Raw genomic sequence first — 13,998 nt, 5'->3', positions numbered from 1 at the left:
GTTTACATCCACAGCGAACACGAGCCTGATGCTCTAAGGGCAGTATTTCTTAGGTAAACAACAGTGATCATTACCTCAGCTTTTCCACAGCCTTGAGATAAACACCCTCCTGACTGACCTTGCACGGCCACGCAGGTGCCAGCTACAGGCTCCTATACAGACGTACCGGTGTGATGTCTCCTGGCCTGTAGGGCTGTGTCTGTACTGAGGAAACGAGCTGCAGTGAGACAGGGTGCACGTGTACACACTCCGATGTGCATCCCAGTGCAGCAGGGAGCAGACTGCAGGTTTCAATGTCAAGCGGTCTGAGATACACGTACAGAGGAGGGATGAGACACCAGCCTGAATGCCTCCCACCGCGGCTCGTGGGAAAACGGAGAACACACTGTGAGACCCCTGGCCTGGCACCAAGCCAGCAGCCCTGAGTTTTCTGCAGGGGCTGGCTGAGCTGTTGCTTTTCACACGAGCATCCCCCCCCCCCCCCCCCTTTCGATGCTTTAGTATGAACCTGGCCGCGCCTTAAATTTTGACATATGCAAATGACCTCTGCTCTGATTGGCCTTTGTGTTTTGGGGTGTATGTAATTATGTTGGTAACAATAGATTTTATTTATTTTTTATTATTTGAACTTTATTTTCCATCATATTCCTGCTGGACACCTCAGATCAAGACCAGCTATTACTGGATGCAGATGGTCTAAGCTTGTCTTTAAAAGGCAAGGTGATTGAAAGCTTGCCCTATGCAGGCAAGACCGCTGGTTGACCAGCTTAGCTCTTGACCAGCATAGTTTACGTTTTCATATGAGTGTATTGGACTACCTTGTCTATCTGCATGAGCACCTTGACCAGCTGGTCATAGTGGTTAACTAGTTCGGTCAGGCTTGTCATAATGGTGGACCAATATTGTCAAGCTGGTCATGTTGGTCAGCCAGCATGCTCATGGTGATCATGGTGGTCAACCAATTTGGTAATGTTGGTCAGCCAGCATGGTCATGGTGCTCTTGCAGTTAGGTCAAGATGTTCATCCAGCATGGTCATTAAACAGTTTGGTCATAATGGTCAACCAGTTTGGTCCTCATGTTTGGTCAAGATGGTCAACCAGCATGGTCATGGTGATCATGGTGGCCAACCAATTTGGTAATGTTGGTCATCTAGCATGGTCATGATACAGTTTGGTCGTAATGGTCAACCAGTTTGGTCCTCATGCTCTTGCAGTTTGGTAATGTTGGTCATCCAGCATGGTCATGATACAGTTTGGTCGTAATGGTCAACCAGTTTGGTCCTCATGTTTGGTCAAGATGGTCAACCAGCATGGTCATGGTGATCATGGTGGCCAACCAATTTGGTAATGTTGGTCATCTAGCATGGTCATGATACAGTTTGGTCCTCATGCTCTTGCAGTTTGGTAATGTTGGTCATCCAGCATGGTCATGATACAGTTTGGTCGTAATGGTCAACCAGTTTGGTAATGTTAGTCAACCAGCATGTTCATGATACAGTTTGGTCGTAATGGTCAACCAGTTTGGTAATGTTGGTCATCCAGCATGGTCATGATACAGTTTGGTCGTAATGGTCAACCAGTTTGGTAATGTTGGTCATCCAGCATGGTCATGATACAGTTTGGTCATAATGGTCAACCAGTTTGGTCCTCATGTTTGGTCAAGATGGTCAACCAGCATGGTCATGGTGATCATGGTGGTCAACCAATTTGGTTATGTTGGTCATCCAGCATGGTCATGATACAGTTTGGTCATAATGGTCAACCAGTTTGGTCCTCATGCTCTTGCAGTTTGGTCATGATGGTTAACCAGCATGATCATGGTGGTCAACCAATTTGGTAATGTTGGTCAGCCAGCTTGGTCATGTTAGTCAACCAGCAAGTTCATGATGGTCAACCAGCAAGTTCATGGTAGTCACGGTGGTTATGCTGGTCAACCAGTTTGGTTGTGCTGGTTAAACTGCTTGACCAGCATAGCATATGTTTTCATTTGAGTTTGATAGACTAGACCAAGCTGGTCATACTGGTTGACAAGTTTCGTCAAACGTATCATACTAGTGGACCAGCGTGGTCAAGCTGGTCAGTCAGCTTGGTCATGCTAATTGACAATACTGGTTACTGGTTGATTAGCTTAGTCAGACTGGTCATGCTGGTAGACCAGCCAAACCATTAAATAAAATACATACCCTAGTATAATATATATATATATTAATGATGTATGAATATGTTTATTGTATGTGTGTGTGTGTGTGTGTATGTATGTGTGTGTGTGTGTGTGTGTGTGTGTGTGTGTGTTGGCAAGAAAGATAATATCTGTATCAGCCGCTTTTTGAACGGAAGTGACCGGAGCGAAAACGCCACTGCTGCGGATAGTCTACACACACACACACACACACGCACACACACACATGCATCTCACACACACACACACACACACACAAAGCGCGCGCGCACTCCGTCCAGAGCATCACAGGAGGGAGGCTGCGCGCTATAACGGGGTGGTGAAACCGGAGTGCACGCGACCGTTTAACGGAGGCTGGACCGTCCGGCGTCGGAAACACCGCGACTCTTGAGTGTGGAGACGGAGAGGGATGCTTCTGCTGCTGCACCTGCTTAATTATTCATAACCGTCATGCCCGGGTTTAGATGGGGAGCTCTGCGGTGCGGAGGGGGAAAATGAACGCTGGACTGGGGCTGTGGGCTGTGGAGGAGGAGGAGGAGAAGAGGAAGAAGGCCCTGCCCGTGTCCGGGTGGGTCTGCGGACTCTGATGCTCGCTGCTGTTCTCCGGACGGGACTGCTGAGGGTTCCTCTCCTGTTGCATGGGCGTTTGCGTAGGATGGATACGTGCTGCATTTGGGCATGAACCGGATATCTCCGTAAACAAGAGCATCAGCAGCTGGAGACGAGTAGACTGATCTGGATTTGACCAAAATATTGAAAAAGTAGGTTTGATCACCATTACTAGCCTGATGTGCTTCTGCTGGTGTGTGAAACGCTGGCTTAATGCAGGCTGTGTTAAACTGACTCTTCCAGTGTTACATTAACACATAGTCCAGTTTTAGACTTACACCTCTTAGGTTTTAGGATTAGCTGTTATGGTGTTAAGATTCACTCTTAGGGTTTTAAATGAACACCTGTATTCATACATCACACATAACTCCAGGACTAGGTTTACAGCCTGGCCTGGAAACGGTTTCTTGTCATGGTCAATCAACCAGTATAGGTGTAAATTTAACTCCCGCAGTGCTGAATTGGCTCTTACAGCTCTTAACACCAGTGGTGGATTAATTTTAGTCTTAACCTAAAACCTAGTATGTAAGATTAGCTCTTACGGTTTTAAATAAACACCTGTATTTATACGTTACAATTAAGTCCAGGACTAGGCCTAAAATATGGCCTGGAAACATTTTCTTGTTAACTCTTCCAGAGTTGAGTTGACTGACATACACCTAACCTAACCTAACATATACTACGCTGGATTATCTCTTGTAGTGTTAAATGAATACTTTTGAACGCTCTTGCAGTGTTAACACCATGTTCATTATTAACACCTGTTTTTTTAACATTAACGTTAACAGTTAAGTCTAACACTAGGCTAGTATAGGGCTTTCTATTAGCTTCTAGAGTGCTACATTGAATTAACACCTGTATTTTAACATTACAATTCCAAGTCCAAAACTAATACTTACGGCTTAATACGACCTTGTGGTTTTAATTGAACAGCGTTGTAGTCAATCATTCAGTATAGGGGTTAATTTAGCTTCTGCAGTGCTATATTGACTCTTACAGAGATAACTTTTACAGTCTTAACACCTGCTATGTTAGATAAAGTCCTTTCAGCATTAATTCTTACAGTGTTGGGCTTCTTACAGTGTATAGTCCTAAATTAACTCCTACTGTCTTTTATTAAATTACACTTACACTGGATTAGCTCTTATAGTATTAAATGAACACATTTGAACAATCTTGCAGTGTTAACACCATGTTCAATATTAACACAATATTACAATTAAGTCAGAGACTAGGCTAGTATAGGGGTTACTATTAGCTTCTAGAGTGCTACATTGACTCCTACAGAGGTAACTCTTACTATGTTGTGATTGAACTCTTACTGATTTCTTACAGTGTTAACCCACATATTTTTAGACTGGCTCATACAGTGTTAACTTAACCCCCATATTGTTGGACTGGTTCTTACAGTGTTAAATTAACCCCATATTGTTGGACTGGTTCTTACAGTGTTAAATTAACCCCATATTGTTAGACTGGCTCATACAGTGTTAATTGAACCCATATATTGTTGGACTGGTTCTTACAGTGTTAACTTAACCCCCATATTGTTCGACTGGTTCTTACAGTGTTAAATTAACCATTTACATTACATTTACATTTACATTTACAGCATTTAGCAGACGCTCTTATCCAGAGCGACTTACAAAGTGAACACCCCCATATTGTTGGACTGGTTCTTACAATGTTAACTTAACCCACATATTGTTAGACTGGCTCATGCAGTGTTAAATTAACCCCATATTGTTGGACTGGTTCTTACAGTGTTAACCCACATATTGTTCGACTGGTTCTTACAGTGTTAAATTAACCCCATATTGTTCGACTGGTTCTTACAGTGTTAAATTAACCCCATATTGTTAGACTGGCTCATACAATGTTAAATTAACAATATGCATTGTTGGAGTATGGAAAATGAACTTCTACAATGTTCGATTGACTCCAACAGTGTTAAACAAACACATTGTTGGAGTGACGTCTACAGTAAATGTACATTTTTGATCAACTCTTACACACATAGGTCTGTTTTCCCACACCCAGATTAGGCCCTAGCTTAGACTAAATAGGGATTATATTGATGAGACATCACTCATCACTACAAGTGTGTCCAAAACTAGATTCTAGACATCATTTATCTATACACTGCAGGTTCACTCAGCACTGTGTGTTTATGTGTGAGAGACACTTGTGGACGGTCACCAAACAAGCCCCCGGAGGGCATGCAGACGAAGGCCGTGTTGCTCATCATATCGTCCCTGTAGTCTGCCAACAACCAGAGGTGTGACAGCTGCTAGTAATGAGGTCACGTTAAAGCAGTCATTGCTAAAAAAGAGCCACTCAGCCAAAATGGCAGGTTTTTGAGACTGCAGGTTAGATGATGAATGAGACCGAACCCTCCTCAGCGCTGTGTGCCACATATGGATGTTTAAACGTCCATATTGATGGTTCATCCTAGGGTATAGTAGCTCTCTGTCTCTTTCACAGTGTAAAAGGCTGAACCGAAAGCAGCCTGCCTGCATCTCACTACCTGCAGTGTGGGAAAACATGGCTTAGCAGTAATGGAGGCCCTCTAATGGCACAGCAATCAATAGAGACCCTAACTTAAACCTCTCTAACCCGCCTGAGAATATGAGGTTTTCAGAAACACGCTCTGCACCATGAATCTTGAGGGCAAATCGTGCTGCTGTCAGTAGCCGGGCAGGTGGATTTATCATCTGTTTTTCACGTATGGATCTGCCTGGGTGATTGGTGGCCTGTCGTTAAGAGTTTATATTTTGGTTAGATGTGCCAGCCTTGCTGGCACTAGAGGCCCAAGAGTGACACAGCTTTTGTTTTCCTAGTTTTGCTCAATTACAGCTTATGTGAAGTTGCGCTTGCCTGTAGATGGAGACTACTCCTCTATTGTCAGCCTACCAACCAGCCAGTCTTCTTGTTCATCTGTCTAGAAAAAACGTGGCTGCCTGTTCAGGACCATGGCAAAAGACGTGCTTTTTTCTTGAGTAATGAGAATATCACCAAACACACTATGCCTTAACAAATCTCTCACATCTCTTTGAAGTCCTTGGCCTTGGTTCTAGAGTTTAAAGGCAATGTTCATTTTTATCATAACCGTCCTAGATCGTCCTTTTATTGTGTCTTCACTACAAATATTCAGTGTTTTTGCAGAATTATGTGAGGATTGGCATGTAGTTCAGACTTTGAGCCACCACTAAAGGACACTCCCCTCAAATGCTTTGCACAATCTGAGAGATACAGAACCGGCATCTAAAGTGAAAGAATCATGTGGACTGAGGTGGTAGATTAAATCACTGTATTTACATAATTATGACTCGGATTATGCAGTATTATGGAGCTCTCGTGAGTGTTGTGCTGTCCACTCAACCAAAGTTACATAGTGCTGTTTCTGCTGTGCTGAACCTGGGGTAGCAATGATAGAGGTGCTATTGTCCATGAGGCGGGTCAGGGGAGCATCAATATGACCTTGAAGATTCTATTTCAAGGGTAAATTTCACACAATGCTGCTTTTAAAAATAGTTTTTCTCAATGGATTGAACATGGTAGTCTGGCTAATAAGGATGTAATAATTCAATTTGATATAATATAGTTAGTAGTAGATGTTTAATAGGGGGTGTAGTGATTCTATGCATTTCTATACAGTGCTGGAAACTAGTTAATATGTTATCTTAAAGCATTTAAGATAATATAAAATGATCATATGTAAAGCTGGGCAATATGAACATATTTTATTGTATTGTAATAAATTTTCTAAGCATATCAAGGATACTTTTATTGCTCACTAATCAGCTGCAGCTTTTATTACCAACCGTGTAGTTAGACTGGTTTAATTAATAAAAATCACGATTTGTTTAATTAATAAAAATCACGATTTGTTATTTTTAGTCTGTGATTACATGTATTGTGATAAATATTGTGTATTGCAAAAAAGGTCTTTAAATATTGTAAGAATATTAAATATTTATTGAAATATTTGGGATATATAGTATTTTACCATTTCGCCCTGCCCTAATTATATGTTTAAAATAAAATATGTGCTTTATAGTGGCCACCTACCCAGTAATATGCAAATAATGCTAATACAACACGATATGCTGCGTTAGAAAGTGATACATGGTATTGCTGCATCCCTGCTGGCTTATCAGCTTTAATGGAGCAAGGTGCTAGCTGGCATTTTCTTTCATATCCACTCCTGAGAGAGAGGGTTGAGGTGCTCTTTAGCACAATAGCAGGAACTGGTTTAGACTGTGTTGAGGGCTAAGTGCATTGCTATCGATGGGTAACACTATAACACATTTGATGCTATGGCCTCTTCAGTGTGGTCAATAGTGTTTTCCCCTCTACGGCTCCTGCCTTTGTTTTCCTTTGGTCATGAGATGGAATATGTGGTCTAATCCTTTGCATCATTGTTTGTAGCCTGGTGACTACTCTAAAAGAAGTGTGTTTCATGAATTTTCAGATGCTTTTCTGGTCATGCTTCATGCCTGCTGTTTGGGCTGCAATTGGATCCATGCTTTTCACGCAACACTTCCAGAATTACAACCACCACATTCCCACATGCAGGCATGCTCGCCTTCATCTCTCAGCAACACAGGAAACGAGCTCTCACTTGTCTGATGTGTTCTTCCCTCGAAAGTCAGAAACCACAACTCTAAAACTCTCGATTACAGGATGATCCTACAGAAGAGTCCGATAAGTCCATATGTTTTACCTATTGATGACTAAAAGAAATGTAATACGAAAACACCTTGATAAACAGTTCTCTGCTTGGTGGCAACACATAGTAAGTCAGCTGAATGTCAGCTGCCTGTCACAGGCAAAATCCTGCTGTGTATATTTTAGTCAGACAGGCTGGTTTAAGTATTTCTAGAACTGCTGATCTACTGGGATTTTCAGCACAAAAGTGTCTAGACTTCACTCAGATTAGTTTGATAAGAAAAAGCATCCAGTAAGCGGAAGTCAAATAAGAATGGCCAGACTGGTTCGCTCTGAAAGAAAGACTATGGTAACTTACTTACACTTAGAATGCACAACACATCCAATCTTGATGCAGATCTGCTACAACAGCAGAAGACCACATCACAAGAAACCGGACAAAAACAGGACAGCTGAAAATTGGAAAAGCGTAGACTGGTCTGGCAAATCTCGATTTCTGCGGAGGTACGCCGATGGTGGGGTAAAAATTTTGCACCAACAGCATGCATTCATGGACCCAACTGGCCTTGTGTCGACAGTCTAGGCTGGTGGGGGTGGTGTACTGGTGTGGGGAGTTTTCTTGGCCAATCAATCATCACTTGAATGCCACAGCCTATTTGAACATTGTTGCTGACCCTGTGCATCCCTTCATGGACACAGTTTACGCATCTTCTAACAGCTAATTTCAGCATGATGATGCACCATCTCACAAAGCAAAAGTCATCTCACATTGGTTTCATTAACATGACAGTGAGTTCAGTGTTCTTCAGTGGTCTTTCCAGTCACTGGATCTGAATCCAACAGGACATCTCTGAAATGTGGTAGAGCAAGAGATCCACAGCATGAAAATGCTCCAGCAGTCATGTTTATATGAACCAGAATCTCAATGGTCCCAAACCATGCCACAAAAATCCAAAGCCGTTTTTAGGGCAACATTTTGTTTTACCCAGTATTAGTATAGTGTTCCTAATAATGTGCTCAATGAGTGTTTATTTATGTGCTTTATGTGTTGTACTGAGCTCATGGAATTCTGGGAAGTGTTGTCCCTAGACAGAATAGTACCTGATGTTCTCTTTGTTCTGTATATAGTAAATAAAAACATGTCCTTCTTCTGTTGAAGACATAAACACTATGACAATATTTTTTTTCCTGAATAATCATTGATCTTGTGTTACTAGAGGTCATCAAGATTTTAAACCAGTGAAAAGAATGAATTATTAAGTTTTTTTCTTTTTTTTCCTTTGCTATTCTTAAAGCAATTAAAAAGATACAATCAAAGCAGTGCCTTTACTACTTTAGTGATTTGCACATTATGGTGGGTATTGCAGTTGATGCACACTCAATTCCAATTCCAGACCAATGTGTTCATAGAGAATGATTAAATAAGGAATAGTTAAATAACTATAGAATAGAACTAGTAATTTGAGCTTTTGGACAATAAAAACAGGTCTGTGTCTCAAACTTTTCACACCTGTAGTTTGTTTTCTCTGGTCCGAATCAGTTAATACATTTGTAAACTTGTTTTTTTGGTTTGGTTTGTTATCACTCAGAGAAAATTTGAAGTGGACCAAAATGCATCACAACAACCTTAGTTTACAACACACTTATTAGTTAGACCAGAGGAGCATATTTCTGTGCAATTTTCCATGGAACAATGGCATAGATGGTGTTTGATAGCTGAGGTAATAATCTGGGCAACATCCTTGGTTAACAGCTGGCTGTGGGAGTTGATTAGCTTGAGGAGTACACCTGTTCGGTCAAATCGAGGTCAGGTCACGTTCTCACCACAGACAAACTGCGGGTCTCAGTCCGGTTCCACATCTGTATTTCTAGACAATGTTATTTTTAATATAAAACTGAGAATTTCAAAATGTTATAATAGTATCTGACCATCATATTGCTAACTTTAGCTATCTGCTGCACTAGACATAATTCAGTGATGTTAGCTACGATGTTTTTACGATGTAATTTTTCATTGTGGTGGAGTGTAAAATGTTAAATTTGAGATTGTACTACCCAACAAGTATGTAGTGTATAGTTTATGGATATAGTACTAAAAGTCTGAAATCTATTATGTATGAGGCTTATGTATCTAAGCATGTCTTTATGAGATTTCTATAGTGTCAAAACCAATAACATTAAAAGAAAAACACAACACTTTCTCTCTAGGGGGGCAGTGGTGGCTCAGCGGTTAGAGCGCCGGGATATCGATAACAGGGTTGTGGGTTCGATTCCCGGGCTCGGCAAGCTGCCACTGTTGGGCCCTTGAGCAAGGCCCTTTACCCTCTCTGCTCCCCGGGCGCTGGAGTTGGCTGCCCACCGCTCTGGGTGTGTGTGTGTACTCACTGCCCCTAACACGTGTGTGAGTGTGTTCACTACCAGATGGGTTAAATGCGGAGGACACATTTCGCTGTACAGTCCACACTGTACAGTGACGAATACGTGCACCTTTATCCTTTATCCTTTTATCCTTTATCCTATAGAGTAGTGATTCTCACTCCTGGTCCTGGAGTACCACTGTCCTGCATGCTGTAGTAATTTTACTGCTGTAACACACCCAGTCCACCTCAGGGGGGCTTCATAATTAGTTAATTAGTAACATCAGTTGTGTTGTGAGCTGCAGAAACTCTAAGATGGACTGAGATTTTGGTGTATTAAAGTAGTACAATTAGAGATTGAGATTCACTGCTTTAAAGTATTGAAATGAGAGATATAAAAATGATCTTAAATTTAAAATTGAAATTTGATTTCAAAATGGCAAAACAACATTTGATCATTTGATTTAAAAACAATATTTCAATCTGATTTTCACCACAAACCACCTTGTTTATTGTTATTTGTTTCTGATATTGATATTGAAATCATGAATATTGGATAATGCTGAAAACAGGAACACCTTTTAAAAAGTAATAAAAACATGATAGATCTCCAAGAATATTGAAAATATCCAGTCCTGGCTGGCAGAATGGCCACTAGGAGTTAAAATATCAAATGTTACAGATATTCCATCTCTATAAGAACATGTAAAATGTATCAAGATCTAAAATGTTTAATGTTCTAACACAAAATGTGAACTGGGAAAAATGTGAAAACAAAAGATGTGAAATGTGATGTGAACTTTTAAAGAATATGATAAAAGATTGCAGAAACCACTGAAAACACCCTGAACACCCTGGCGAGCCCTGTCATATGATATTTGTAGTTTTAGTAGGACTTTGTGAGTTTTTGATGTTTACTTGAAATGTGACATTTGAGAACTAAGAGTCTATTCTGACAAATTGAAAATCATATTGTCAGCAAAGGTTTCAGGTCGGTCAGGTCATGTTTCATATCTCGCAGGCCTAAACTCTCCACAGTACTGAGACCCAGGCTGCGGTTCTTGTTGTTCTCTGTTTTCTTATGTTTCATTCTGCGATCAAATAAATGCTTCTCATCTCACATACAGTTCTGTGCCCCAAATACTGCCAATCTAAATGCTAGTGGCCATTATAATTAGTGTCTTTTGTGCTTGAGACTTGACATTAATGGAACTCCTGCAAAGCTGAGACCACTGAGGACAGAAATATTTAAAACTTCAATCAAGCAATTTTCTCCAGCTTTCGTTCAGACAAATCACCACTGTAATTGAATTTTGTCCTGGAGATGTTTGACTTGAACGCAGAGGGGTCTTCTTTCATCATTGAAAATGATAAACCCGCGAGACGACTCTCTTATCTTCCTGCTCCTCGTTTTCTTCTCTGGGATTCCACGTGACCTCGCAGCTGTGGCTCCGTGGATTCAAACGCACTCTCAGAATAACTCAATTACTCATTTCTTCCCACAAGAGAGAGAGAGAGAGAGAGAGAGAGTGTATGAGAGATGTATATATGTGTCTGTCTCAGACAGTGCAGAAGATACATTTGTATTTTGGGGGATGTGTCTCACTTTTGCCTTTTAGTATGCATATGAGTGCCCTGTTTTCCATTAATGTACATAGCTACTGGACCACAAAGCAGTGTAGAAGGTGGTCCAGGTGAAAACACCTTACAGGTCTGTGTGACAAATACACAACATGTAGAGATATGGAGATTAATGGCAAATAAGACATTTGATGAATTAGTTAAGTGAATACCTAGACTCCAAAATGAGGTTAGTGGACTGACAGAATCATACTTCACAAAAACGCTACAAAAAGTCAACTAGTCAAGAGAACCTTAGTTCATTCATCTTTTTACAGCTTCTTCCTGGTCAGAATCACAGTGTGTCTGGAGCCTATCCAGAAGCAACTGGTCGCAAGCCAGGAATACCCCCTGGACAGGGCACCAGTTCTTTTGTAGGGTAGACCACGAGTTTCAAATTGTCAACCCTACGCCTCTTCCTCCCCCTGGGGCTACAGTGCTCTGCCTCGCCAGAGTTCTGATCAATCACAACGCCCCACACCTGAACTCAGTGAGCAGCACACGTTTAAGATTGGACAGCGTTCGGTTCCTTGCTAAGCCTCAGTCTTGTGTCTTCCCTGACTTCCAAAAGGTTGTTGGTTTCATGTGAGATTCTGTAGGTTGAAGACTGCCAGTGTTAAGGCAGAGGCTGTCTGTGTAAATAAAGAACCACTATAGGGCACCGGAAAACAGCATGCCGGATTCTCCAAAACTATTTAAGTTTCTTTCAAAGTGTTAATCTGGAGTGGTGATATATGTGCTTGGTAGCAGCTTGAGCTAAACAAACAAACAAATAACCAATCTCCCAAAGTAGGCATTGTGTTTAACTTTGAAAAGATTTGCTAGTAGGCTGGCTGTAGTGTGTGAAGTAAATTTTGAGGGAGTAAATATAATGAGTCAAGACTGTTACAAAACAATTTGGGGGTTTATGAATTAGCCTGTTTTACAGCTCTGTTTTATTTTACGAGGAGTTTTAAAGGAAGACAGTGTTTGAGCTTCACGGTATGTCACTTACATGTACTCATTATTGTGCTATGTACCATGTACTATGTTATTATTCAACAATGGCAAGGTAAATATAGTCTTTTTTAAAGTAACAAAAGGAGCCTGTGTAAATCTAAAAGGTAAAGAAACTCTACAAATTAATTACGATGAAGATATGTCACTAAAATGAAGAGTCAGTAACCTACAATAATACATTTATTAATGTAGAGCCAAAGAATTTGACTAAATGTCTGCAGCAACAGTGTCCAACTAATTCTTCATTCGTTTAGCTCCTGGCTCCTGCAGAGTTTGACTGCTGCTCTAATCATATCCACCTGATTACTCCGGAAAGCTTGATGAACTGGTGTGATAAATTATGATTTTGTAAAGAAATAAAAACTGCTCAGTGTAAGAGACTGTTATCAGTGCGGATTTTGAAACCTTCTTTATTTGAAAAATACATCGCTGCAGACTAGTGCAATAGACAGAAAAAATGACTAGATGTCAGATAACATTCTGTGCTGTCTTGATATTTGAAATTTGAAGTCTGTAATACTTTCACAAGTGCGGTCCAACCCGTGTTTAGATGTAATATTATAATTCCTCTGATTCATCACCAGCACCATCTGCCTAATATTGAGTAGGTCCCCCTTGGATCTGACCATTCATTTATGGCCTCCACAAGACCTCTGAAACCTCAGTCTTATCTGGCACCAAGATGCTTGCAGCAGATCCTTTCAGTCCTGTTAGTTTTGAGATGGGTTCTCCATGGATTTCATTAATGAGCCTTAGGTGGCCATGACCCTGTCGCAGGTTCACTGGCTGTCCTTTCTTGGAGCACTTTTGGTAGGTACTGACCTCTGCCTAGCGGAAACACCCCGCAAGACCTTCCTGATGTTTTGGAGATGCTCTGACTTAGTCATCTAGCCATCACAATTTGACCCATGTCAAAGTGGCACAGATCTTTATGCTCAATCAACTCCATCCGCTAATTAGTCACAACATATAGCACATGCATTTACAAGTAGCAAAAAATGACTTGCAAATTAATGTCATTAGTGCTTCATTCCTGGTCTGTAGTGTTCTTTCTCCTTTCTTTTGAATGTGCCTCTCTCTCACAATCTCACCCATCTCATCTCTTCCTTTTCAGGCAGTTGGTATGGCTGAGAAGTCGTTAGAGCAGGGCTCGGTCTCCATTCCCATGGAAGAGACCAAGCGGCCGGGGGGAGCCCCTCCAGACGCAGCCCTGCTGACCCACCTTAAGAAAGTAGAGAATCATATCACAGAGGCGCAGAGGTTCTCTCACCTGCCCCGGCGCTCAACAGTGGATCTGGAGTTCACTGAGCTCTCCTACACTATCCATGAGGGACCCTGCTGGAGGAGGAGAGGTACTGCAGCATTCTCTTTTAACACTGTGTAGGATATTTACAGCCATCATTAACCCTGCAAACTCTACAGACCTGTCCGTTCGCCCACCTTTCAACACTGCTCTCTCATAAATACATAACCTACCCATAAGTATTGTGGTAATTACTGAATTATTCATAGTAAGGCTTGACTGGTTAGAAATGGTTGATTCAATCAGTGATAGTTTGTCAT

General features: G+C 41.2%; 2 protein-coding genes across 2 annotated transcripts in view; both read left to right on the top strand.

The window, feature by feature from the left end:
* nherf4b (NHERF family PDZ scaffold protein 4b) overlaps positions 1-13,998 on the top strand; it is a 111,682-nt gene that overhangs the window by 50,006 nt on the left and 47,678 nt on the right. The window lies entirely within an intron of this gene.
* Positions 2,420-13,998, top strand: part of abcg4a (ATP-binding cassette, sub-family G (WHITE), member 4a) — a 38,659-nt gene continuing 27,080 nt past the window's right edge. The window contains exons 1-2 of the mRNA XM_072668552.1: positions 2,420-2,940; positions 13,550-13,787. Coding sequence (XP_072524653.1) covers positions 13,559-13,787 — 229 coding nt within the window. The 5' untranslated portion in view covers positions 2,420-2,940; positions 13,550-13,558. The remainder of the gene's footprint in view (positions 2,941-13,549; positions 13,788-13,998) is intronic.

This window comes from Salminus brasiliensis, chromosome 1 (assembly GCF_030463535.1).
Source record: "Salminus brasiliensis chromosome 1, fSalBra1.hap2, whole genome shotgun sequence".
NCBI classification, from domain to species: domain Eukaryota; kingdom Metazoa; phylum Chordata; class Actinopteri; order Characiformes; family Bryconidae; genus Salminus; species Salminus brasiliensis.
This window is presented reverse-complemented; position numbering and strand designations above follow the sequence as displayed.